The sequence below is a fragment of the Cyanistes caeruleus genome, chromosome 4, assembly GCF_971803275.1.
Source record: "Cyanistes caeruleus chromosome 4, bCyaCae1.hap1.1, whole genome shotgun sequence".
Lineage (NCBI taxonomy): Eukaryota > Metazoa > Chordata > Aves > Passeriformes > Paridae > Cyanistes > Cyanistes caeruleus.
The window spans coordinates 61,198,161-61,224,567 of record NC_141704.1 but is presented as its reverse complement, the minus strand read 5'-3'; the positions used below and the strand labels follow the sequence as shown (position 1 = coordinate 61,224,567).

Genomic DNA, 26,407 nt, shown 5'->3' with positions numbered 1-26,407 from the left:
GAGCAGGAGGAATCCTCTTTGACGTCAAGCGACCATAATATAATGATCGCTCGTTCATATCCGGGTCCCCGGGCGGCTTCCCCGGGCCGCGCTCGGCCGCGCTCGGCGGCGCAGTGAGGGGAGGCGGGCAGGGCAGGGCAGGGCAGGGCAGGGCAGGGCAGGGCAGGGCAGGGCAGGGCAGGGCAGGGCAGCGCGGCCGCCCGGAGGTGGCCGGCGGCGGCAGCGGCGCGGCGAGCGCAGCATGCCCGCCGCCTCAGACGCGCTTGCCTTCCGCCGCCGCCGCCGCCGCCGCTGCTGCTGCCCATGGAGATCGCGCTGGTGACTCTGGAGAACGGCGGCACCACGGCCATCGCGGGCGGCGACGATGCCGCGGCCGCCGGCGACCGGGCGCGCTGGCGGGGCGACTCGCTGCACCTCGCTGGCTCTCCGCAGCTGAGCGACGGCAAGGAGAGCGCCCCGCCGGCCCCGCCGCCCGCGGGGGACGAGGAGTGGGAGCGGCCCCCGCCGGGACCCCGCGCGGGAGGCGGCGGCGCGGGCGGCCCCGAGGAGCGGCCGGCGGAGCCCCGCGCAGCCCCCGCGCCCCCGCCGCGGCCGCCGCCCCGCGCCCCGCGCCCCGCCGCGGACATGGGGCCGCCCGAGGAGGGGGGACACCGCCGGGGCATGGCCATGGCGGCGGCGGGCGACGAGGAGGAGGAGGCGGCGGCGGCGGCCAACTCGGGCCCCATGCACCACCAGCGGGTGCTGATCAACATCTCGGGGCTGCGCTTCGAGACGCAGCTGGGCACCCTCAACCAGTTCCCCGACACGCTGCTGGGCGACCCCGACAAGCGCATTCGCTACTTCGACCCGCTCCGCAACGAGTACTTCTTCGACCGCAACCGGCCCAGCTTCGACGGCATCCTCTACTTCTACCAGTCCGGGGGCAAGCTCCGCCGGCCCGTCAACGTCTCCATCGACGTCTTCGCCGACGAGATCCGCTTCTACCAGCTGGGCGAGGAGGCCATGGAGCGCTTCCGAGAGGACGAGGGCTTCATCAAAGAGGAGGAGAAGCCCCTGCCTCGCAATGAGTTCCAGCGCCAGGTCTGGCTCATCTTTGAGTACCCCGAGAGCTCCAGCTCAGCCCGGGCCATCGCCATCGTCTCCGTGCTGGTCATCCTCATCTCCATCATCACCTTCTGCCTGGAGACCCTGCCCGAGTTCAGGGACGAGAGGGAGATGCCCGTACCCCTGCCCCCACAAGGTGGAGGTTTGAATGGCACGCCCGGGGACTCCCCACCCATGCAGCCACCGAGTAGTCTGGCTGATCCCTTCTTCATCATCGAGACCACCTGTGTGATCTGGTTCACCTTCGAGCTCCTTGTGCGCTTCTTCGCCTGCCCCAGCAAGCCCGAGTTCTCCCGCAACATCATGAACATCATCGACATCGTGGCCATCATCCCCTACTTCATCACCCTGGGCACCGAGCTGGCCCATGAGCAGCAGCAGCCCGGGGCTGGCAGCAGCAATGGGGGTGGGGGCCAGCAGCAAGCCATGTCCCTGGCCATCCTCAGAGTCATCCGCCTGGTCAGAGTCTTCAGGATCTTCAAGCTCTCCAGGCACTCCAAGGGGCTGCAGATCTTGGGACAGACTTTGAAAGCCAGCATGAGGGAACTGGGTCTCCTCATCTTCTTCCTCTTCATTGGGGTGATCCTCTTCTCCAGCGCTGTCTACTTTGCAGAGGCTGATGACCCTGAGTCTCATTTCTCCAGCATCCCTGATGCGTTCTGGTGGGCAGTAGTAACCATGACTACCGTGGGCTATGGGGACATGAGACCTGTCACTGTGGGGGGCAAGATTGTGGGCTCCTTGTGTGCCATTGCTGGTGTGCTGACAATTGCCCTGCCTGTACCTGTCATCGTGTCCAACTTCAACTACTTCTACCACCGAGAGACTGACCACGAAGAGCAGGCTATCCTCAAAGATGAACACAGTAGTGCTCAGGGCAGCACAGGGGGGGGGGAAGTGAAGAGAAGACCCAGTAAAAACTCCCTGAACAAATCTGTTGTGCACTTGGAAAACAGTGAGGAGTTCAACAGTGGCACCAGCTCCTTAGAGAAAGCCAATATCAAAGCGAAAAGTAACGTAGATCTCAGAAAATCCCTCTATGCTCTCTGTCTGGACACCAATAGGGAAACAGACCTGTGAGGAAAGGAGACAATTAGAGTTCAGAGGGACAGAAGGATTTTCTGGTGTCAAAAGCTTGCTACTATAATTATTCTTTTAGTACCAATTAGTTTTTTAAGTCAGGCTGTATTTTATAAATTGATCACTGTCCTGAGCAGTCCTCCAGGAATACATGTTTTTATGTTCTTTTTCCATGACACAAAGGGTCACCTATTTTTAAAATAGACTAAGAATAAGCTACGCTCCATGATGCAGGAGCTGGTAAATTATGACAGTGAAAAATCTAATTTGTAGAAACTTATTTTAGCAAACGATCATTGGTTTTAAATGAATAATTTGTAACCAATTCAGTTGCCCCGAGTTTAGTATAAAGAAATGGGGGATGTGTGTGTGGAGAATGACTGGATTGGGGATGGGAGGGGGGAGGTTGAGGGGTTTTGTACTGTAGTTTCAAACTGAAATTATTCAGATATATTTTGTATCTGTATGACTGTATTTATGGTTGAAAGGAGATTTCTTATTCCTGTGAAATATGATATCATTAAAGCACTAGGAACATTAGCAGATCAGCACTGAGTTTTCCACTAGTGATCAGTACAGATCTGGTTATCTTGTATGTGAAGTGAATTTGGTGCTTTGAGCCCTAGAGCAGAAAACTTCTGTTGTCATTGATATGTTAGTTTCTTGTGAGCCTTAAATTATTAAATATTGTAGATATTCTTCTTTATAAATAATTTTACTAGTTACCTTCCTCTTTCAGAATTTCTAAGTAATTCAGTCATGTGCTTACCAGCCCCACTCAAAAAAGTATGTGCAGCTTTTTTTTTTTTGCTTTTTTTTTTTTTTTTTTGTGGTTTTACAGTTTTATACCTTTGTTATATTTTTGAGACTGAAAGGAAAAAAACATACTGTTACTGGTTTCAATCCAGTGCACAACAGATCAAAAGTGATCTGAACAGATTTTCAAGTGCACAACAGATCAAAAACATGAGGGAGTGGATAGGCACAATGAGAAAGTAGAATATTGAGTGCAATATCTGCAAAACTCCTTTCATTGTACGCTCCAGGTTTCTTGAGCGCGTGTATCAGTCACCTTTATGTATGCACACACCATTTGTGTACACAGTTCTCTGGATTTGGTTATCTTAGACCGGGAGTCGATGGCACTTCAGGAGTTGAACACAGTGTGCTGTGCTGCTAAATAACCATCGCGTGGCTTTGCTCTTGGACATGGGTGGAAAGCACTATCTTTTCATCAAAACACACCCCTGGTTTCTTTTATTTCCAAACAAAACCTTCTCACTGCTGTGGATTTTACAGTTGAGGTGTTGTTGAGAGATGAGTGACACGTTATCTTCATCAAGATCACAGCTTATTCTGAAGACTGACACAAAGTTGCACCTTTAGCTCAAAGAGCTTTCTTACCATTTCTCTTGCAAAGGACATCTCTGTTTCCCCCTCCAACTTCTGTTTTATTGCTGAAGGATGTTCCATGCCTTTCCCACATCCTGTGACACAGCAAGAGTAGCAGGGAAGAGAAGGCTTGATTGTCAACATTGCTCAAGGTTTGTTTCTAACAAATTTTCTAATATAAATAAGTGCTCAGTTGGGATTATAATTTATTCAAGTACCTCATCTATGTCCTGAGATAAATTGAGATCAGCTTTCCAGAGCAGCACTCTGACACTCTCTTCCCCAGACACAAATGCTGCTTTCCTGTGCCTGACTGTGCTCTTTTATGATAATGCCCATGATTAATTTAATTTAACTTAAATTTAATTTAATGATAATGCATGATGATTTTTTCCTTCCTAGTCAGTAAAATAAGTGCTAAGCAGTCATACTTTTCATGAACATTGTGCTCAGCCCAAAACCCAAGGCTGAGGGGAAGGACTCTGAATCTCATAATAGAGAACAGCATCTTTCACACTAATTTTAGAATTTTAGATGTTGGTTACTTGGTTGGTTTGCTTGTTTATTTAGATGGGGAATGAGACTGTAATGCGGTGAGGAGCTGTCTGAAACAAGACTGACAGGCAAAGTGCCCAGTGCAGTTGCACTCCAGACTCAGGGAGATCTCCACTTTGCTTTGGTGGCAGTTTTTGTACTAGGGGGAAGTGCAGAATCAGCTCTTTGGTGAGGCTGAATCTCAGATGAAACAAAGAAGTGGTGTAACTCCACTGCACGTGCTGAGATCTGTGTCATTGATGGACTTAGAGTAAGGCTTTTGCTCAGACAAGTGCTTTGATTTGCCCTCAATGATCACATCCATCTGACTTGCCTGAGTAAGCACCAAACAATTGCAGTGAGTCTTTCAGGGTGAGGTTTTCGGGTGGTTTTTTGTGAACTACTACCCCCACTTTCCTGACCACCAGAGTTTGGTCTTCCAGCTGTACGTTGTGTTGGATTGGGCTGTTGGCTCCCCAGAGCAGAGGCAGTGTGTCCATGCAGCCATTTTTTTGGAATCCTGTGTAAGGATTTTAGGAATTGGGATTACATCTCTGTAGTATTTGCTGCAAGCTGATGTCAGTGAAAGCAGATCAGGGTTATGGGGCGTGGGTCAAGCTGATCTTGGTGATACAAAGGGAAGGCCTGGACTTCGTCTTTTTTACTTTTCTTCTTCTACACCAGTGTATCCATTTGTTGCTTTTGCTGAACTGGTTCTCTTCTCATGGAAGCACAATTTAAAGTGCTGCCTTCTCGTCCTGGAGCTGCCTGAGCTCACTCATCTGACAGGAAATTAAATTCAACCTTCTGTTTGAATATGCTGTGTTTTTCCATAACAAAAACCCAGATTTTTTCATTAGAAAGAAAACAAATAATTATTTTAGTATGGTTAAAAATATTTGCTTGGTTTGTGTTTCTAAACAGTTGTTAAGCACAGTTCAGGCAAATTCGGTTTTGACACCTTTACAAAATATTTTATATTTCATATTACATTATTTCTATTGGCTTACAGAACACTAAAGAAATTGCTTTCTAATGAGAGGTACTGCTGAAAAATACTGAGTAATGTGACCAGGAACATGGTCAGAGCCCAGTTCAGCAGAGCATTTAGCATGGACACATTTTTAAACCAACACAATTTTCAGCAGGTGTTTTAGATGCACCGATCTTTATGATTTTGAGGTTTGAGATCCTGAGTTGGACTTGGATGTTTCTTGTGGGTCTCTTCCAGCTCAGGGTATTCTTTGATTCTCTGATGGTTATTTAAAGATGAGTTATAAACTAAGCTGAAAGCTTGGAGCCATTGTTTCTTCTTGGATTTTGGGGCAAATATGTGTGTTTGTGATACAGTCACGTAATGTGCCAATGCAAATTTGTGCTGCAAAAGAGTGTGAAAGTAAGAGAGAACTGAATCCCTCCAAGAAGGCTCCTGGAAATGTGAGACAGGAAGAGAGTTTTCTCTTCCAAGCCCATCACAAGAAGGAAATACATCCTAACCACTATTGATTTTATGCTAGCTGACCTGGAATGAACTGCAGGCTGAATCAGACCTCTTTCCCATATCAAAAGCATCAAGATACCAGAGCTTAATGAATAGCAATCACTGCAGACATAAAAAACTCCAAACAAACCCAGCCAAACAACCAACCAACACTTTTTTGTAAACTCTTTTGGCTAGGAGCTGCAACAGGGAAGCTCCTTCACCCCACACTTGCTGTAGTTATTAATGGCTTGTCCTCTCACATGGGACACTGTGCACTAAAATGCATTCTTGGAGATGCTGAAGTGAATGTTCATTTGGCTCACTGGTAATGTAAGTTCAGTTTGCTTAGCCTGGCCCAAGGGTAGTCCACATTTCCCTTTCACTTTTCCATCATCCTAAAAAATAATAAAACAGTAACAAGCAGTTATATAACACCATTCATCTCCCAGAGCTTTATGAACAATTGCACCATGCTCTGTGTACAGGCAGGGTAAAGAAAAGGCTGTGGAGTCAAAACCAAGCCTTTCAAAAGATGAGAGGGCTCAGAGAGGGTACAAATAAGAGTGGGCTTGGCTGGCCTGGGAGGTCTGAAATTTGGATCTCAGGGAAGAGAGAGATTCTATGGTCTCTTGGGCAGCTCTGCAGGTAAGGACTGGGTGCCAGCAGCTGTGCACTGTGACCCATCTGGTGTGGGGTCACTGGACACAGAGGGGACTTAATGCTGCTCTGAACAGCATGAACGTATTCCTCTTTGTGTGCTCTTTTAATTTGGTCTCTGTAAGGAGCACGTGGCACTCCTGCTGGCTGCTCCCTGGCCTCTCCAGCTGCAGACATTGCTGGTCTGGTGGAGCTGATGCTGGCTGCAGTGCACTGAGCCATTCTCCAGGCACTGCCCTTCACCTCCCATTAGGGAACAAAACACATGTCAGAGCACTCTCCATGAGAGATACGTGTGTGCACAAAAAAAGTCTGTCTCTTCTGAAACCTGTCACAGAATCACTGAGGTTGCAAAAAGACTCAAAGGTCAGTAAGTCCAACCTGTGACGGATCACCACTTTGTCAACTGAACCAGAGCCCTGAGTGCCACATCCAGGTGCTTCCTGAACACCTTTGAGGATGGTGACTCCACCACCACCCTGGGCAGCTCATTCCAATACCTGACAACCTTTCGTGTAATGAAATAATTCTTCCTGATCAGTGTCAGTGAAGCTGGTGCTAAGGTCAGATGAGGAGAGCATTTAGTGGCATGTGATATTGCCACTGAGCCATAGTGAGGGACAAGCTTCCTCACTGACATCTGATCCAGACATTTAGCAAGATGCCATGAACAGGAGTGGAATTTGGTAGGGGCTTCAGGGTGGTTGCTGCCATATTTAGGGACTAACTGAAGGAGGGCTTTAAGCACCTCATCAAGACTTTGGCCTTGCCACTTGGCCAGCGGTGTGATCGGAATGTTGTGTGGCAGGCAGGGTGTGGAGAAAGCTTCAGGAATAACGAGGCTGATCCAGTGCAGGACAGAGGAGCAGCAAGGAAACTGGGAGATAAAGCTCTAACAGCATCTGCCTGCCTTTGGTTCAGCTTTAGACATGTCACTGTGCGACCACCAGCCTCACTCCACAGCTACAAATGTCCAAAAAATGAAATAGAAAAGGTCTTTATAATAATATAGCCTATGTCCAATTAAAATCATTGTTCCAAAATCATTCTGCCATGACTTTTGCTATAGACAGCACCATTAATTAGTATTTTTAGATTGTGCCATTTAGTCTTTTTGTAGGTTTACTAATGTATGTTTTTCAGTTGGTTTGTTTGTTGGGGTTTTGGGGTTTTTTAAATTTTCTTTTCTTTTCTGTGTGCGCTAACTGGTCCCCAGTTCTCCTGGTCAGCTTGTTAAAGTTCTGTTTCTCTGGCCTAAATCTGGGACCTCAGGGTGCTGATACTCTTCAGTGGAGCTGGGTCATGCCACCTGACATCAGTGTGTCAGCTCACAAGAGATGTAAACACAGAAATTCTCCAGAAACTCTGTGGGCCCATTGACCAACAATGATACACAACATTTGTGTGATGAAATATTGGGAAAAATATGGTTATAGTAACCATTGAAATAATATGAAATAAAATCTTTTATGGTAATTGGAAAAAAATAAAGCTGATAATGATATGACTAAAAATTCATTTGAATTAGAAATTTTGAAGAGAAATACCAACTTGTTTAAAGAAAAGGAAGGCTTCAAACTGACAGAAAATAGGTTTAGATTGGATATTAGGCAGATTTTTTTCCCTTTGAGGGTGGTAAGGGCCTGGCACAAGTTGCCCAGAGAATCTGTGGATGCCCCAGAAATGACCTGATAGTAAAATGTATATCCTTCCTAGATGGCAACAAAGTGTTTTCATTACAGCTTGGGCTTCCTAGCACACAGTCCTTATGCTTATTGCAGAATTAATAATTTTCCAGAATTTCTAAATAATTTTAGAATTTACCAAAAGTCATCTGCAAGTTGTCTTCTGTATAAATAATTCACAGTCATCAGGGGGATGTTTCCAAATAAATCAGTGTAGGTTTTAACACCTGATTGACAGGAAGAGGAGAAAATAGAAAGATACATCTTATTTCTCTGCTTCAACTGCGGTGTGCCATGGAGATTGTCATTTGCAATTTTGTGGAAAACAGCTGTGGTTATGTTAAAATTGACATTGGAAAGAATGTTGCTGGAGAAGCCACACTGGATGGAAACAGTTAATAATTTCCCTCTCAAGACACTGGTTACTCTGACCTCCCCTAGTTTTCTGACAAAGCCAGTTTGGGCATACATGCTGAAGTATAAGGTCTCTTCTCTTAAATCTCATGCCCAGCCCTGGCCAGGAACAGTGGTTTCCTCACTCCTGTGGGTGAGCAGTGCAATGAAACCTTGCAGCTCTTCTCATGACAATACAGCTGCATAATAAATACTCATGTCAGGGTTGATTGATTTCCATGAAGATGCTGTAGGAAAAGATGTGATTTAAATAGACTACATTGGTCTAAGGGTCTGGTGTGTACAAGGAGTAGGTAGAATTTCTTCCTTTGTATGATTTCACTCCAGTAGTGGTGCCTTAGCACGTAGTAATTCCCCCAGAAAATATCACAAAATACATACCAGGGCTTGCTTCGCTCTCTTCAGTTAGTAGAGATTAGTTACACTATACCATACTTAATTCTCTCAAGCAAGTTCAACACATTTAAAACATCTCCCTTTCCCTCCTCCCTGCTTAATTATAGGTAGAAATGCCTGTGGTTTGAAAGGTGAAAAATTATTTGAATTATTTAAGCAGCATAACCTTATAATTTTTTTTTTCTGTCTTGCTTAAAATGATTTGAAAATCTAATGGGGTGTGATTGAATGTGATCATTTAACATGAATTTGCAGAGCAAATTGTATGAGTTTTTCAGTTCAGCAAACAGCAATTTTCAAGGTAGTGCTGCACAAGGGGGCTGTTTAAAGAAAGGTTATTGTGAAAATACATGGGGTTTTATTATGCAAGAGAATGGTGCAAAGAAGCAGGGAGTCTGGAGGGTGACAAGGCTTGTTCTGGGAAAGAATGCCCTCTAGCTTAAGCTTAGCCTCTGTGCTAGAAGACGGTGTTCCTTGAGCCAAAGAGGAAGCAAAGGGAAGAGGAGGAATCCACAGCTGAGATATCAAAATATTTGGCTGAGAAAGGGATGGTGGCTTCCACAGTTGTCTCTGGATTTCAGCCACTGGGCAAAATACCTGCACAGTATGTCTCAGGATCATGTTTTAACAGTCTGCTCAGTGCCTGGAAAGGATACAGGTACCTGCCTTTAGGAGAATGTGTGGATCTAAGGCAGTCACTGGCAACTCCTGCAGGCCTGGCGGAGTAAATTCCAGTAACCAACAAAATTTTGATTTTATCAGATTTCCCTTTTGCACTTGTTTCCCAGAGTATCTCCATCTTAGTGATACATATTTACAATGGAGCAGAGGCTGAGAAGCACAGAATTCTGGAGCAGGAAAGAGAAATCTCTCTGGAAGGCTTGGAAACACTGGACATTTCAAAATAGCATTTGGACTTCTTCTTGCTAGTGGAAAATGGGGTGGCTCTGTTCTTAAAAAGGAAGCTGGATATTCACTGAGAGGGAGATACACATTCTCATAGACATCCTGACTGCATCTATATTAGAAAACAAAATGTGCCCAGGACCATTCCCTGGCACTGAGGCCAGCTGGCAGGAGAGGCTGTGCTCCTGCTGCCAGAGGCTCGCTCTGAAACAAGGTGTTCGGCACTCAGCCTACTGGGCTCCCTTCCTGGCCTCTGCTCATTCCCACATCGTGCCTAGGAAGTATTCTGGGAGACAGTACTTGGGTCCAGACTTACCAGCATGACCAGAAACCTTTAAGTGTAGTTGATTGTGATTAATTGCTTGGGAACATTCCCTCAAACTCTTGAGGTGGCAAGTGTAGATCCAGCCCTGCTTTGATGCCTCTTGCACTCAGGCAGTTTTTGGGGGTATCTTAAAAGCATTTCCCCCTTTTGGCACATTCTTAAACAATCATCAGTCTCTATTCACTGAGAGCAGTTATTCCTGCCAAAATCTTTTCTCATCTAATTCTGCTTCCACCTGCACTCATCTATATGCAACTCTAACTAAAAATCATTACACTCTTCCAGCTGCACAAAGAGGAGCATAAGTGGATCTGACAGTGGGAGGGGGATACTGTTGCTTTGGTTTTGGGCTGATTTTCCTGTTTGCCTGGCCCTAGTGTAGGCTGTACCTTGTGTTTCAGTTGCTGCATCTTCTAACTCTGCTTAGAATTCCAGTTCGGGCCCTGGTGGCTGAGCATATCCCCTGGTCTTCCTATCCAGCAGGATGCACCAGGAAGTACTATTAAAAAAAATAATTAAAAAAAAATAAATAAAGGAAGAAAGGGGTGGGGACACACTGAATTCTAGTGCTGAAGAAACCACAGACCACCCAGCACAGGCAGAAAGTGGACCAGCACTAGAATTCTTCTGTGGTTTCAAGATAAGCCTACATGCCATTGGTCCCCAGGTAATGGAACATGAGTTAAATTCAGTCAGAGGGAGAAGAAAGGGTGCATGCCTAGAATCAAACTTCCACTTAAAATCTTTTCTATAATCTATGGATCTTGTCAGCTCTAACTACAATAGTTTAAGGTGTTAATGCTGTCAACCATCTCAAGAAGGGGGTGAGAAGTCCCTCTGAAGGGTCAAGTTGATAGGATTTTTCCTTCGGCAGATGAGAGGGCACATGGTTTAGTGTGGGTGTCAGAAAAGACCACCAGAATGTGGAGATTGGAATGCTGAGGTGCATCGCCTGGGAAAAAATGATGGAACTTTTTGTGTCATGGTATCACTCCTTGAGGTCTGTTTCAACAATGAGTAAGGCTGAAAACTCTGTTTATTGTGCCTTAATATTTAGAGACAGGACACATAGTGAAAATGCACATGTAGAAAACATGAAGATTTGCAAGAAAGCAAAATTCAGATGCCAAACACATCCTGGAGGTGAGCAGATGCAATCATCGTCAGAGCCAGTAAGGGGAGGAGGGCTTTCTAGTTATTTCCCAGAGGGAGAGCAATTGTAAAGTCATTTTTGCAGCCCTCATGGAAATATATATTTAAAATGTCTCAGAAGCACACCCTGCACTCTGTTCACTCTATAGCTGCAGATTAGTCCTACTGAAGTCAACAGGATTCCATTCCAGGAATCCTGCTCAGATAGACTGGAGCTCTGCAGTCACATCCCTTGTTTTCCTTGAGTCCTGACAGCCCAAATTAAACTGAGATCTCTCTTAAGAGTGAAGGAATGCTGATGGCATGTGCTATGGGCACAGTGTGGAAACAATAATTTTCTTGCCTGGTCTCAGCATGACCAAATGGCAGCGTGGCATGTCCTGGCTGCATTCATCTCTCAGGCAAGGCAGGTGATGCTGGGGAGGGGTGTGAAGGGTCTGAATTTGGAAGAGAAAATAACCAGAGACTGAAGACTGGAACAAAATGCTCAAGCCAAAATGCTTTCTCCCCAGGGAAGCTCTCCCACAGCCAGATGCAGTGTTGTTTAGCTGTCTGGATTTCATTCCAGGACTGCACGTGGCTCTTAAGGTCCTGCCTGGGACTTTTTTTGTCTGCTGTTGGGTAGCAAACCCAAAGAAACAGGAAGTCAGGCCTGAACAGTAATATCACGTATTCACTTCTTATCACTGGAAAACCCATCCCCATTCCCTTGTCTGATTTTCTAATTGAATCACCATGGGTGTAAAATCACACTGTAACAATTCCTCCTCTTGTTTGCAGAGCCCAGAGACAGGAGCCAGTCTAACATACTTGGAATTTGCTTTCCTTTTTGGAAGGGGCTCGAATTTTGGGTGTTTTTTTTTTTTCCCAGGCTAATGTACATCTGATGGCAGACTCCCCAGATGAGAATGGTTAGATTGGTGTTGACATTTTTAGAAATATGTGTGAATGGAAAAATATTCTAGGAGTGCTGCCAGTGGTTGATTTTGTGAAGTTTTAGTTTCTGTTGGGTGGGAACCATGAGGCAGGTATCTTACTGAAAAGAATTTTTACTCATAAAGTGTTTTGTTCAGGTGTGTGCCAGACATGCCTTCTCAATTTAAAGAGAGGGCAGGAGTGAATTTCAGCAGGTTGTGACTCAGTCAGGCAATATCTAATTCCCCTTTCTGAACAGATGACAAACAGCCAATTAGCATCTTTCCCAAAGGGAGGTACAGCAGCAAGAGAAGTTCCTGGCAATAAATGGATTTTCCAAGGTTGAAGTGTGAAGTGGTGCAGACAAATCTGCCTGATCTGTGGCTGTTCCTTCCAGTTTGGTGCTGACATGACGGGGACAAGACAGCTTAGAGCTGAGCTGGTTTGCAGCAAACCAAACCTGCAGTTTTCTAATTCCCGGCGAGCCGGTGGAACACGGAGGATGAGCGCAGCTGACTCACGGCGCTGCCAATGTCAGCGATTCTTACAGGCTTTGTGGGGGGCTCGCTTTTGCTGCCTCACCAGAGCAAATGCCTTCGTTAGCAGCTCGTAGGCTCGCACGGAGCGAGCAGGGGCTGGCACAGGGCTGAAGGCAGCCCAGGTCGGGCTCTGAGGGTGCAGCATCAGCTCGCTGGGAACAGCCCGGCTCTGTCCCCAGCCAGGGCTCCAGCAGCCCCCTCCGAGCGCTGGCTCCGGGTGGCGGCAGAAGCCTGGAGCTCTCCGCTGAGGCCAAGCGGTGCCCAGGGGGTGGCGGGGTCCTGCAGCAGGGCAGAGCTCCGTGCTGAGCCTGCCCTGCTGCCCGGGGGGATCAGGATGTGCTGGGCTGCCCCTGGCACGGCGCTCCAGAGAGCCAGCACGGCTCTCCAGCTTTGGTGGGCACATCAGCCATCCCAGGACAGTGGCGGGGTGCTTATGTGCGCACCAGCACCATCCTTCTCCCAGCCCTCTCTCTTCTGCAAGCTCAACAGGCTCTGCCTCATCATCATCTCCCTCCCGATTCCCATACTCCAGGCTGAGGGGATGGGGCTGTGCCTGGTGCTCCTTATTGGACAGTTGTCTACAATTATTATCAATAACAATTCCAATATTAGTTGTCTCCAGCATAACCACCTGGATGCAGGAGTGGAATGCCCATTCAGCGGGGTTGCTGGTGATGCCAGTGTGTGCCATGGAGTACAAGTTCTGGCCCTGGCAGGGCTCCTAGGGTTGGCTCCTGTTGAGGATGATTCCCCCTTCAGGGACACTGTGGCTTAGTGGTGGCCTTAGCAGGAAGTTTAGGTACAGCTATTTTCACACATGGTTGGATTTGTGGAGCACTGGCTCATATCAGCTCTGCAGACAGTAGTGGACTGAGCTGGGTTCAGTCTGGAGAATGGTTTGGTGTTTTTTTAGTACCTCTTTTGTTCAACGGGAGCTTTTGAACTTGTTAGTCATTTCCAACCAACTTTGGCAAAAGGACACTGGCCTTGAAGAAGATAACTTCTTTTTAAAGCTTTTGGAAACATAGCTGGCTGCCTGGGGGAAAGAAAGACCAAAATTAAAACTGCTTCTCATAGGTAAAATCTGTGGCATGACCTGTCCTAAACTGTAGCTCTATCCACGCAGGAGAGACCATGGTACATTCACAGACTTCTCTGAAGTGCTGCAAATGCTAATTAGATGGGATTTACAGGGTAACAGCAAGCAGCAGTTGTGCTTAAAAATAAGGCAAACAGGGCCTTGTATCTTGAGTCCTCCCTCCCTCCCTCTTGAAGTAAGAACAGCTTAAAGCTCATATCCTTTTCTGCTGCACTGCAGTGGTCAGCATGGAGGTGCAGGAGGAAGAGAGGGAAGGCTTGGCCAGGGAGTAATTTACAAGTAGAATGGATCTCTGTGTACATTCTTAGGCTGTGTTCATCACGGATTCTCTGGATGAGACCCTTCCAGTGATTCCATGTTTAGGGTGGCTTGTAGTCCTCATGTATTGGCTCTCAGTGAGCAGTTAAGCAGCTGGGTCTTTTAAAAAGAAAATTTAGGTACATATATATTAGCAATGTGTGATTTCTGAAAGGAAAGTGCATCTCAGAGCTGTCCTTTGTCCTCACAACTTTGACTCCCAAAGGAAGTGTCATTTCCTGGTCCTTTATGGTGGGAGGGTTTACTGTGCTGGAGGGAAGAATACCAAGTGCTCTAACTATCAGCTTGGGGCTCTGAGCTGATGGATTTTTATAGCTTGGGCCTTGTTTCTTCAGGATTCAAGTCTAGAGCCAGTCCTGTTCAACTATTTATCAATGACCTGGATGCAGGAGTCAAACACAGCATGAGACATTTGCTGGTGACACCAAACTCAACTCTCTTCAGGGCTGAGAGGCCTTGAGAGGTGGGAGATTTGGATCTGTGAGCCACTGAGTGAAGTGTAGCAACCACAAATGTTGGATTCTGCACCTGGAACAGAGGAATGCTGGGCACAGTATACACTGGGAGAGGAGTGCTCAGACAGTTGGGCCTTTCCAACTGAAGATACTATATTTTTTCTTCTATTTTCCAAAGTTATGAATCACCCTGGAGAGAGGGCAGTCATGCTTGATTGGTTCACACACAGGCAAACCTGGCTGAGGACCAGAAGGCATTTGATGTGCTGACATTGTTAAGAAAGGCTGAAGAATTTTTTTAGTTACTTGTTTAAAACCACAACAGTGACGGATTTCTAGTGAAATCTGTTCAAAACCAGTGATGAAATGCTCACCACATGGGACACTTGCAACACTTGACTTTATACCATACAAAGCACACGGTATCTCTACCAAACCAGCGGTGAACAGGAAGAACCTCCTGTTTGAAATCTGATTTTTACATTAATCTTATGATGCTGTGAAGTCTGACTCATGATTGTTGAACACTCAGCCTGTGTTGAACACTCAGCCTCACTCAAAAAGCAACCTGATTTTGAAAGGTAAGAACTGCTGCAGAAGAGAGGCAGAGGCCCAAACACCCTCACCTTGAAGCCTGTCATGGCTTCCAGGTCTAGAAAAATCTTCAGTGAAAGCTGTGTAGGTGCTTTATTTTCCCTTTATGTTCTTTTACCATGGTAAAATAAGTGTAGTAGCCTGCTGCAAAACAAATGGAATACAATCTGCCATTTTTCATCTTGACCATTTTGAAGTAGTCTGTTAAAATAGCCAAAAAATGGCATGCAGGCAGTTTGTGAAATCATTTTGCATGAAGGGATTTCAAAAAGCTTCCCAAAAGCTACCTACAAGTTATTAATTCACACTCAGGGGACCATCTGCCCAGTGGCTATTTAAAATAATGTATAAGCACACAGGTTAAAAGCAAGAGATATCTTACAAAAGCATATTTTCCAGAAAAAAAAAAAAAAAAAAGAAAATAGAAAAAAGAAAAGGCAAAATCTGCAATAACTGAGTCTTACCTTTTGTTATACCCTAGGTGATAAATCAAAAGGTATTTAGGAACAGAAATGTATCTGGGGCTTTGACACCACACATGTATGTTTTGAGAGTCATCTTGTAGTTCCTGTTACAGAATTTTGACCTATTTTGCTCTTGGTACATTTGTTTGAGGAAAATGCAGTGCATGTAAAAGGGACATTACTGTGGCTCTTCAGATTTTACAGGCAAGAATTTACAGCAATTTTTCTTCTCTAGGTACTGACCAGAGATTGGAGAGGTTTTTTTCTAAATCTGCAAGGCTTCGCCTACACAGGAGTACTTGGGAAGCGTAATCTGAATGAGAATTAGAAAAAAATAGTTCTTAATTACCATGATTCAAAGTGTTGCACACTCCTTTGTGGATAAGCATATCTGGAATAAGGGTAGGCTTGGCTTATGTGTAACTGTGTCCACTTTGGAATACTAAAATAAATTTAATCTTAGTTATTGTTTTAAAGGAGAATGGCTGTGCAGGGACTAACCAGGACAAACATGGCTCTTTCCTAGATAGACAGTCCCCATTTTTAAATGTCATCTCAGAATTCAGGGAAGACACTGAAGTCATTGGAAACAGAGATGCCATCTCCATAATTTGCTGGCCACAAAGGGAACATTTCAACAAGGTGCTAAGCAACTTTTTTTTTTTTTAATGTGCTACATTCTTTTTATCACCTGTGTGTGTTGAGGGCCATTAGTATCACCCATGATGAAGTGCAGGTGGCATTGAGGGTGACCTGTGCTGCTCAATACCAGTTATGTCATAGATGTTACCAAATTTCATAGGCATCAAATGAAGAGCAACTTAATCCTGTAAGGGATGAAAAATCCTTTACCATTCTTAGCTTCAGAGCACTAACTCCTGGGATCAGTCCGAGAAGGGGATGGTAAGTATCTATACAAAAAGGCTGAGAGAATTAGGGTTGTTCAGTCTGGAGAGAAGAAGGATTGGGGTGACCTCATTGTGGCCTTGCAGTGCCTGAAGGGAGCCCACAGGAAAGATGGAGAGAGACTCTTGACAAGGGCCTGGAGTGACAGGACAAGGAGCAATGGCTTCACAGTGACACAGAACAGGGTTAGATTGGATATTGGGAAGAAATTCTTCCGTGTGAAGGTGGTGAGGTGCTGGCACAGGTTTCCCAGAGAAGCTGTGGCTGCCCCATCCCTGACAGTGTCCAAGGCCAGGCTGGATGGGACTCTGAACAACCTGGGCTAGTGGAAGGTGTCCCTGCCTGTGGCAGGGGGTGGGAATGAGATGAGTTTTAAGGTCCCTTCCAACCCAAGCCATTCTGTGATTCTATGGCTGGAATTTGGACCAGAGAGATGCCCACTCCACCCTTACCTGATTCAGATTGTGTTTGGACTCTGGAGGCCTGTTCTGTTGTAGAATTGAACGGATGTTTTGCAACTGGCTTCAGTAGACAGAGGAAGAAATAGCACTGCTGCTGGTTTTGGTAAACCTTCCCAGTGCTGGTTGGATGGAACAGGGGTTAGTCTGAGCCCTGTTTCGAACTGGTGGCAAAAATCACTTTGGAAAAGGATCAGGATGAAGCAATTATTCCTCACTGTCAGCTTCTGACTAAACTATGAATCCATCTGTTTCTGTGGTCTCTTATATGAGGCTGGGTATCAGTGTCAGTCCATAATGCTTAAACTGGGAAAGCATTATGGGAAAAATAGAGCTGGAGAAGGTGGGAACAATTCTAGGCAAATGGGACTTTTGGACTTTCCTTAAGAAAACTTATCTAGGGGGTTGCAAGTGCTGAACTGATGTGTAAAGACCCTGTGTAGCATCATGGGATGCCAGATTAGTGCTTACTATTTGAAAAGATAGTGGAAATAACAATCTATTCCATGTTTTTATTTTCTGTAGTTATTAATCTGTATATTCCCTTTAGTGTCCTGGCCCTTTGGAATCCAGTGAGGTTTTGGCTTCTCTGATTACCCATGTTGCTGAGTTCCATAGCCTAATTACATCTTTTGTTAAAAAGTAATTCCTTTTCCTGCTTTTATATTTTCTGCTGTGGATCATTCACATATCTCCTGTAAGGCTTTTTAGTCAGTTTTAAGCTCCAACACCTAAAGCTGGATCCTAAAATGGGCTGATCCACAGATTACTATAAAGGTGATATTTTCACTTTCACTCTCTTTTTCTCATGCACCCTGTCACCTTTACAGCTTTGACCACACCCTGTGTCATGAATTCAAGCCCTCACTTAACAGGTTGTGAAACTTTTTACGGGTGGTCTCTCACAGGTAGAATTTAGAGCACTGACTCTAAATTCTAAGTGGTGGCAGCCAGGTCTCTTGAATATTCACTGTTGGTTAAGTTTTAGCCTGATTCAGATTTAAATTTGGGCTGGCTTCTTTTTACCCAGCATCACTATAAATACCCAGAACATGTTTTTTCAGAACACAGACAGAAGTTTAGATCTCTGTGATACACGTGAGGATTTTTTTCTTACACATTATGCAGCAATTTTTTCTGGCATTTTGCTGTCTGCTGACCCACCTTTTTCCTCTTTCTCTGAAGAATCTCAACATTCCTTTTGTCCCAGCTACTGTAAATTAATTGAGAATTTGCAGGCTACTCTGTCTCATTTCTATCTTTCCAAAGAAAATTTAAATATTCAGTGGAACACAAGCACCAGGGAGCCTTGTCTGGTCTTCTCCCATGATTACACCGGGTGTGTCACTCACTGAGAGGGGACATTCAGCCTTTCTTTAAGCAGGTATAACCTTCACAGGAACAAATCCATTCCAGTACCTGAAGAGACAAAGATGGAGAGGAATTTTTTATAAATGTGGTGACAGGACAAGAGGCAATAGCTTCACACTGACACAGAGTAGGTTTAGATTTGATATCAGGAAGAAATTCTTCCCTGTCAGGGTGATGAGGCCCTGGCACAGTAGCCCAGAGGAGCTACTCCCAAGCCCACTTCTGAAACACCTTGTACTCCTTTTCAGTTTGTCAGTGGCCTGTTCTTCGTACAACCACCAGAGTCATTAACAGGACTGTCTCACCAAGCTGCCCTGTTAGCTCTGCCAGCCTCCATGAGTCACAGCAATACCTCCCACAAGCTCTAGCAACACCTGTGGAAGTCACACTGTCAGACTCAACACTGCCTTGTGCCAGCCCGCATTTGCCTTTGTCACAGGCAAACCTGACCTGATACTGCATTTTGTGAGGGGAGTTGCTATTGTTTCAGTAAAGCCTGTGTTTTTCTGATGGGAAGCTGCTCCTGGTCTACATTCCCAATTCAGGGAGAAAAAAATCTGTGCTCACAGAGCCTGTGTAGGAACAGGAACACAGGAAAGGCAATGCCACAGACAGATTGCTCTAATACTGCTGAACATACCAAGGCTGGTCTGCTGGTCTAATTAAACTGGAGGTGAAAGAGTTAATCTAGGCCTTGCCATGGCAGCCAAAGGGTGCACTTCAGGTAATTGCCAGTGTCTGACTTAGAAACAGTAAGTCACAGTCCTGATGCAGTGGAAGACGCTTGGTGTGGTGCCACTGACTTCACAGGGGTCAGAACTGAGCTCAGGGCTCACTTTAGACATTTTGCACAACATGGTTCAAGAAATGATACTGATCTCTGCCATGATTTTAAAACTGAATCCAGCCACCACAGAACCAGGCAGTTTCTTAGGAAAGTTTGTTAGGCTTCTCAGTATTGACACTGGATTTCAGATGTATATTCGCTTAATTACTCTTTTGATAAAACCCCTTATTAAGCAAGTCTCCTCTCCATCTGGTGCTGATCTGACTTAAAATACAGCAAGATTGGCAACTCATTAATTCATGGACAGGATAAGTGTAAAATTTGCATAAATCAGTTAATACTAGAAAGTACAAAACTTGTAGTTTCTTGAAAAAGCAAACTGTGAACCTTTCCTCTTAGGACAGAAACTCTTTGTGAGATGGAGAAATATCTCACACATTTCTCGTGATGAAATATTGAGTAGTGATGTTTGGGTTTTTCAGATTCCTTTCCCATTAATTCTTGTTCCAAATATAGAACTAGTCTTGAAAATGGTGACACTTCATGTTCAAGACAAAATTCCTGCTCTTTAATTATGTTGTTTTATTTTTAAAGATTTAATCTTACATCAATAATTTTAAGTGCTTCTCAGTGATGCTCTGAGCAAGGAACTACCATCCTTCTTGGTTGTTTTCAGTGCCAGATGACATTTTTATCCAACAGTAGGCATCCATTTGCCATGAAGATTGAGTTCCAGGAATGCAATATACATTTGTGAGGCAATTTTGATCACTGCTCTCTGGAAATTATAGTGATTATATACATTCTAATATTTAGTTTTAACTCTGGATTACAATTCCTTCTTCTGAATCACTAGAAGGAAATCACACTAGTTTGCTGGGGGTTTTTTTATGGAATATTAAAAATCTTGTTTAAAATAACCACCCTGCTCCAGCTTGTGGGAGCTGCCAGTCACTGTCTGTGAGAGGTGGCAAAGTGCTCATGATTGAGAAAACCTTTGCAAGAGAACCCTGGATTGAATCAGGAATGTTTCCACAAAAAATGTATCTTGCAATAACATCCTCCAGAAAAGGAGCAAGAAAAGGACTTTGTGGAGAAAGTCTCCTGCTTTGCTCTACCCCGTGTTCAGGCTGACAAAAGTGTCCCTGCATCTCCTTTTCCTCGTGTTTGGAGAAGAGTGGGAGCAAGTGCAGAGACCAGCTCCGTGTGAATGGAAAGCTGCTCTTTGCAAGTTATTTCACTGTTCTAAGTGATTGCTTTCACAGAATCCTTAGGGCTGGAAAGGACCTCTGGAGCTCATCCAGACCAACCCCCTGCCCAGGCAGGGTCACCCAGAGCAGGAGACACAGGAACACATCCAGGCAGGTTTGGAATGTCTCCAGAGGGGGAACTCCAGGCTCTCCCTGGGCAGCTGTTCCAGGGCTCTGCCACCCTCAGTAGAAAGAAATTCTTCCTCATGCTGAGGTGGAACTTCTTGTGTTTAGTTTATGGCCATTGATCCTCGTCCTGTCACTGAGCACCACTGAAGAGAGCCTGGCACCAATCCTCTTGATACCCTCTTTGAGATATTCATATGTTCTTTCTTGACCTTTTGTGCACCTCAGGTGATAAGACAGAGCTAAGAAGCAAGATATAGAAAGGGTTCCTCTGGACTCATAGAGTCTGCTTAGAACAGCAGCAGACAAAGATAGGTCCAGGAGATTGCAGCTCAGGAAAAAGCTCACTCTAAAGGACTGCTGACAGGTGTCTGACAGCAAAAACTTGTTTAACTCGGTAGTACCAAGGAGCCTCTCTGTTAAACAGAAAGCTCATAGCAGGACACTGCTGCATTAACAAGATTTTCTCTGGCTGCTCCAATTCCCTTTAGCTTTTTTAATTTTTTTTTTTTTTCTTTTGGTAATCCTCTTTCAAACTGCAGCAGCATTGTGTTGTCCTGAGGTGCTGACTCCAGTGGAAGAGATTTTAGTGGAAGCTTCTCCTGCAGTGTGCACAAGCTTCATTTCAGGTCAGTAATCACATCCTCAGCCTCTCCTGGGGCTCTCGCATTGATCATCTTCCAGCTGGAGGAATTGTCTGAGAGGAAGGGCACGACTGTTGTGTTAAGGTCACATTTCTAGACTGAGGGTGGAGTGAGGGAAGCTTCTGCCCTTTGGATTCGGGGGAGACCTGACATTTGGATGTGGTGTGAATGCCATCAGCCATCAGATGGCAGGAGGCCATCAGCCTTTCAGCTCCATCATGCACATCTGCCCCTCTCCAGGCAGCCAGTTATGTCAAGAAGGAACAAGAGGAGAGGGCAGAGCATGTGACGGGTGACTTGAGCTGGTGTTTGGGTTCTGAGCAACAAAGCCTCTGCTGGATGAGGCTGTTTCACCAACAAAAGGCTTATTGACTGTTCTGAGTCATCATCAGCAGTCCCTGTGAAGGACTTGAGTTGATGTGACAGAGTAGGAAGTTTGCCCTAGGACAAATCTGGAGAACAAAACATCCACAGAAATGAAACATGCTTTATGTTTCCAGTGTTACCTGAAGAACCAGATGGGAGCAAAAAGAAAAAGCAGGAGGTCAGGGGATCTAAAAGCTTGTGAGAAGGAGCTATTTGATGTCCTTTGCTAAATTCTCCTGTGAAAGCTGGAATAACGCAGTGGATCGCAAAGTGATTCTTCTGCTAAACTGACTCTAGAACCAAGCTGACTCCTACCTACCTTCTCAGAAAAAAGGGCATTACTTTGGCTATATACACTCTGAGGTCCTGGAGATCCCAGTGTTTCATTACCTGTATGGAGGGGAATTTTGCTACTGAGTGGAATTCTCATACCCAAGTTAGGATTTTATTCCCCTTTCCCCAGATAAATGTTCAGATTTTTTGGCAACATATAAATATTCTTTGATACCTTTCAATGAAGTTCATTTTTGAAAGTGGCAGGGCAAAAGAGGAGGAAACATCTAGAGTGAGATTTATCTGCTATTTTCTGTTATGAATTTTTTTCTTTTTGAAGGGTGATATGGTGTCCAGTTGCTGCTTGAAGTACTCCCTCTAGCCTAGAGAATATTTGCTTGCTCATATAGAGTGAACCTTCTGTGCTCTTGGCTTCTGACTGGTTAGGAAATGCCCTCAGGAAGATGGAGATGAAAGTTCAGATACAGAGAAAGGAGGGAATTGTGATTCTTGAGCAGGGATTGTTACCACTCAGAGAGGAGGTAAGAGAAAATGCTTCCTCTGATCAGCCTCATTTCTGGGAGGAGGTAGAATTTAGGTTCCTAACTAGAAAACTCCATGTTACTTCTGATTTTAAGAGAAGCCAGAGTCCAGGCACTTGGGGAACTGAATCCTCTGGGAAGTGTGAGTGCAGGATTCTACAGCAGCAGACTGCACTGGGGTTTAGATGTTCTGCATTTTGGATCACAGTAGACATATGTACAATTAGTAAGGATTTCAACATCTAATTCCTCCTGTGACCTGGCCTTCCTTTCCCACATCAGGGAACTGTGGTTTGGCCTTAGGAAGCACCCACCCTGGATGGTCAGCCTAGTGTGGCATAGAGGACCATATCCCTGAGGTGATAACCAGGAAATGTGTAAGAAGCAGCTCTTTTTTCACAAAAGCCCTTTCTCACCTCACAGGTTGAGCCCTGTACTTTTACTAAAGGCTGGGACTTGCATCCAGATGTGTCACTAAAGCTGTAAAAACAAGGAAGAACTGTAACCCTGACAAGTGCTGAATACAGTTTGCTAAGGAGGCTGCAGCAGCCAGAGCAGGTATGTGATAAACCTGTAAATTCTGTTGCCTCTCTGTGTTTTCCAGAGCAACCTGGAGCTCAAGCAGGAGAGGTGCTCTTCAGATGGCTCTCCACATCGTCTTCCCTAACACACCAGTGAGGCACGAGACCAGGGCAGAAATTCCAGTGTGGGGAGGGTGTGAGTCATGAGATGGTGAGTGAAGGAAACAGCAGGATAAAAATAACAGAGCCCAGTGTGATGCAGAATATTAATCTCTTGCCCTGTGTTATCCTCGCTTGTATTACAGGCACCACTCTGCTGTAGTGTAGATGCTCTGCTGCCCAAAACAGATCCCTCCCTGCTGCTCGCAAAGATTATAGCTCAGGATGCCAGATTGCAGGGACTCCTAATACTCATGCCTTTAAGTTGGCTGAAATTCTTAATCAAGAAATTCCTGCCGTAGAAAATATGTAATCAAAGAGCGTCAAAATGTTACATTTGTATTTTTCAGGTTTATATGAAAACGTCAATTTAAGTTAAATTGACTTTAGCTGAAAAAAATTATTTCTTCAAACTCTAAATGAGTAAAGTCCCTTTCATTTTCCAACCTTCTTTTTTTTTCCTCTCATTCTTTCTTCCTTCAAAAGGAGAAAATATAGGAGAAGAGTGTGAAAATACTATGAAAAACCCCCACAAAATTCAAGTTTGATTCTAGCTAACATAAATTACTAGGAAAAAAAAATAGGAAAAGTGGAATTGGTAAAATAAAATTTAAAAAAGAGGTGCCAAATATTTTCTTTTGAGATGTGAATCTCTCTACTGAAATCTGCCATCAGATTTGCTGAGCTTCATTCTGAGATCACTCACAACAAAATCAGGATTCCTTCTAAGGAGCACTGTCATGTCAGCCAGTGTGAGGTTTCTAAACCAGTCCCCTTAACATCTGCTCTAACCACTGGGCAGTGATCTTCAGAGAGCTCTTGGGAACTTAGGAAGCCTCTTACTCTGGTATCTTTCAATACAGTCAGGAATCTGGGCACAATAAAGACAGCAGGAGCTTTTCCTTTAACTTGAAAAGGTGCCAGCTCTGGCACTGAGGCTTGACTGCAGATTAACACATGGGGAGCTCTTCTGACAGAAACTGCCTTTAGTATTTCGGAGTGGGGAGAACTGTTTATTTCATTTCACACAGGTTCAGTTCAAAACCTTGCCAAAGGATTTCACTTGGCTGTTTGGTTTTTTTTGTGTTTGTTTTGTTTTTGTTTTTTGTTTTTTTTTTTTGGTGGTGTTTTTTGTTTTTTGGGTTTTTTTTCATGTAAGTCACCTTGGGCGTAAGTTCACCTTCAAGACTTTCGGTAAAACTTTACCAAAACTGGGAACAGCCTTCTGAGACTGGCAGGGAAGTGGCTGTGTGGTCCCCATGCTGCAGGACTTACAGGGTGAAGGACTGGTATTTGTAGAGCTCTCTCTCCTCTTTGCCCTTTCAGGGCTGCTTTATGAAGCGGAGCATTTGCACACATGCTGAAAGAAGGCACCATTCAATTGTGATGGATTTAAGGGGTGTATGTGTATGTGTGTGTGTAACGTGGTTCAGGTGTGCAGTTATGGTCAGAGTACTCCGTGCTCCCTTTCAGACCCTCTTGAAACCAACTTCTTTCATTCCACTAAGCTGAAAAATCCTGTTTTTTCTGCTTATTTCTTTTCTATTTTGTCTTACAGAAGCTGTCTGGGAAGCTACTTTTCTAGGAATAACTTTTCTAGTTTTAAATACTCTTCTTAAGCAATCTCCTGTTATTTTTTACTTTCATATTTCCATCTATTTAACTTATTCCTGTATACCAAGTCTTTTTTATTTTCCAATGCGTAAAGAAAGGAAGACTTATTTTGGAAGTTCTACAAAAATGGAAGTCATTGTAATCATGATTTGATGTCCTTGGAACACACTTTATTTACTATTTGTTTTTACTAGGACATTGTTTGAACATAACTTTAAGCCCAATAAGGTTCCATGACTAATCTCCTGGGAGAAGATATTTATGGTCCATATTTTCAGAGAGGGAGATTGGAAGTAGAAAAAGGCTTAAGTATTTAGGCCTCACTTCAGCTCTGAAGGCGGGGGAAATCTGCAAATAGTCACTTGACCAGTTGAAGTAGAGGGTGGCATGTGCAGATGCCCAGTTCCAAGGGGCACTTGCATTCTATGTGTGCTCATTCCAAGCAGAAACATGGGCTTCAGATTGTGTGCATTACTGCAGGGGAACTGACCTATTTTTCTAGAGAGGAAAAATCTACCATAAAAATCCAATTTGCAAGGATTGTGGGAGTGGAAACAGGGCTGGCTTTTTTTCTCTAGGATATTTGGTTATGCAAACAAATTGATGAGGGAGAAACTTTCAGCAGGAAAACTGCTGATGGTGCTCAGTGTCATTCAATTAATTGTAACATGCTTGAAATGAAAGTGAAATAATGGTGCACCTTTCAGAGAATCAGAGAATCACACAATGGCCTGGGCTGGAAGGGACCTTAAAAATCCTCTGGTTCCAACCCCCTGTCATGGGAAAGGGCACCTTCCACTTTGTTCCAAGCCATAATTTTGTGTCCGCTGTGGATCCTAATGGTTTTTCTTCCTTAATTACTGCAGCTTTTTGCATGACACTCTCCTTTTTACCTTCCTCCTGCAGACACTGACCATTAGGAAGACACTGCTGCAGAGTCTGAAACCAAACCAGCCTGTTCCTTGTTCTCAAGTCATCTAGGGTTGGAAGCTGCTGAAAACTTCCTTCTGGATAAATAACTGTGACGTCCCCATCATGCCCAGAATTGGATTTCTTCACTGGGATTACTGAAACACTGGTCTGCTCCGAGGCTTCTCTCATAGAGGAATTGTTCAGCTCCACAACAGGAGTGAGAAAAGTTTAAATGCTTTGGGGCTCACTCCCAGGCACAAGACTTTATTATCTGAGCTTTTGTTTGGAAATAAATTGAGTTCTTGTCATAGATTTGGCATCTTCTCCCGTGGTTCTTACATATCAAACTTTCTCATCATTCTGGAAGAAGATTCAAGTGTTTGTTCTCTTTCTTTTATTGGCACTCATCTTTATTTATTTTGTATTCTTGAGATGTGCTGCATCTCTGGAGTTTGTATTTCTACTTTTAGTGAAAAATGCTGTACATAAAAGTCTAGAATGCATCTGAAGTTTAGTCTAATTTTTCATGTGACTTTGACTTGAACATTTTTCTGTTTATGTTTATATTTCTATTTCAAATATGTGCATTACCTGTATTCTTTAAGCCTTTTCCCCATCTATAACTCAATAAAATAATGTCCACGTTCTTCAGAACCATATTGTGTGTTCCTGACAGTGATAACAGTTTCTGAATAATAATGATTGATAATTTTAAATGTGTTCATCTATATTTATATCTATTTCTATAACTATATCTGTATCTATATCTGTCTGTCACAACCTGAAATTCTTCTGATGTGGGATTTGAGGTGGTGGAAAAATTACCAGTGAGTGGGAGTTCAGCTCAGAAACAATTCCTCATAAGTCTGTTTGGACTTGAAAGGTAGATTTTCCTGCTCCATAAAGGTTTATGTTCTTTATTTCAGTTCTCATCCATGGCTTAATTTACAACTGCTATTGCATGAA

General features: G+C 44.4%; 1 protein-coding gene across 3 annotated transcripts; it reads left to right on the top strand.

Moving 5' to 3' along the window:
- Nucleotides 1–303: 303 nt before the first annotated feature.
- On the top strand, nt 304–26,095 carry LOC111923380 (potassium voltage-gated channel subfamily A member 1-like). Of its 3 annotated transcripts, XM_086885138.1 has the most exons (5): nt 304–3,728; nt 20,953–21,039; nt 22,034–22,235; nt 22,840–22,967; nt 25,436–26,095. In XM_086885138.1, the coding sequence occupies exon 1, from the start codon at nt 304–306 to the stop codon at nt 2,182–2,184; it is 1,881 nt and encodes a 626-aa protein (XP_086741264.1). In that variant the 3' UTR covers nt 2,185–3,728; nt 20,953–21,039; nt 22,034–22,235; nt 22,840–22,967; nt 25,436–26,095. The 3 variants fall into 3 exon arrangements, 2 of the variants coding, with proteins under 2 accessions (XP_086741264.1, XP_086741263.1); XM_086885137.1 differs by lacking the exons at nt 20,953–21,039; nt 22,034–22,235; XR_015285719.1 differs by lacking the exons at nt 304–3,728; nt 22,034–22,235.
- Nucleotides 26,096–26,407: the final 312 nt, after the last annotated feature.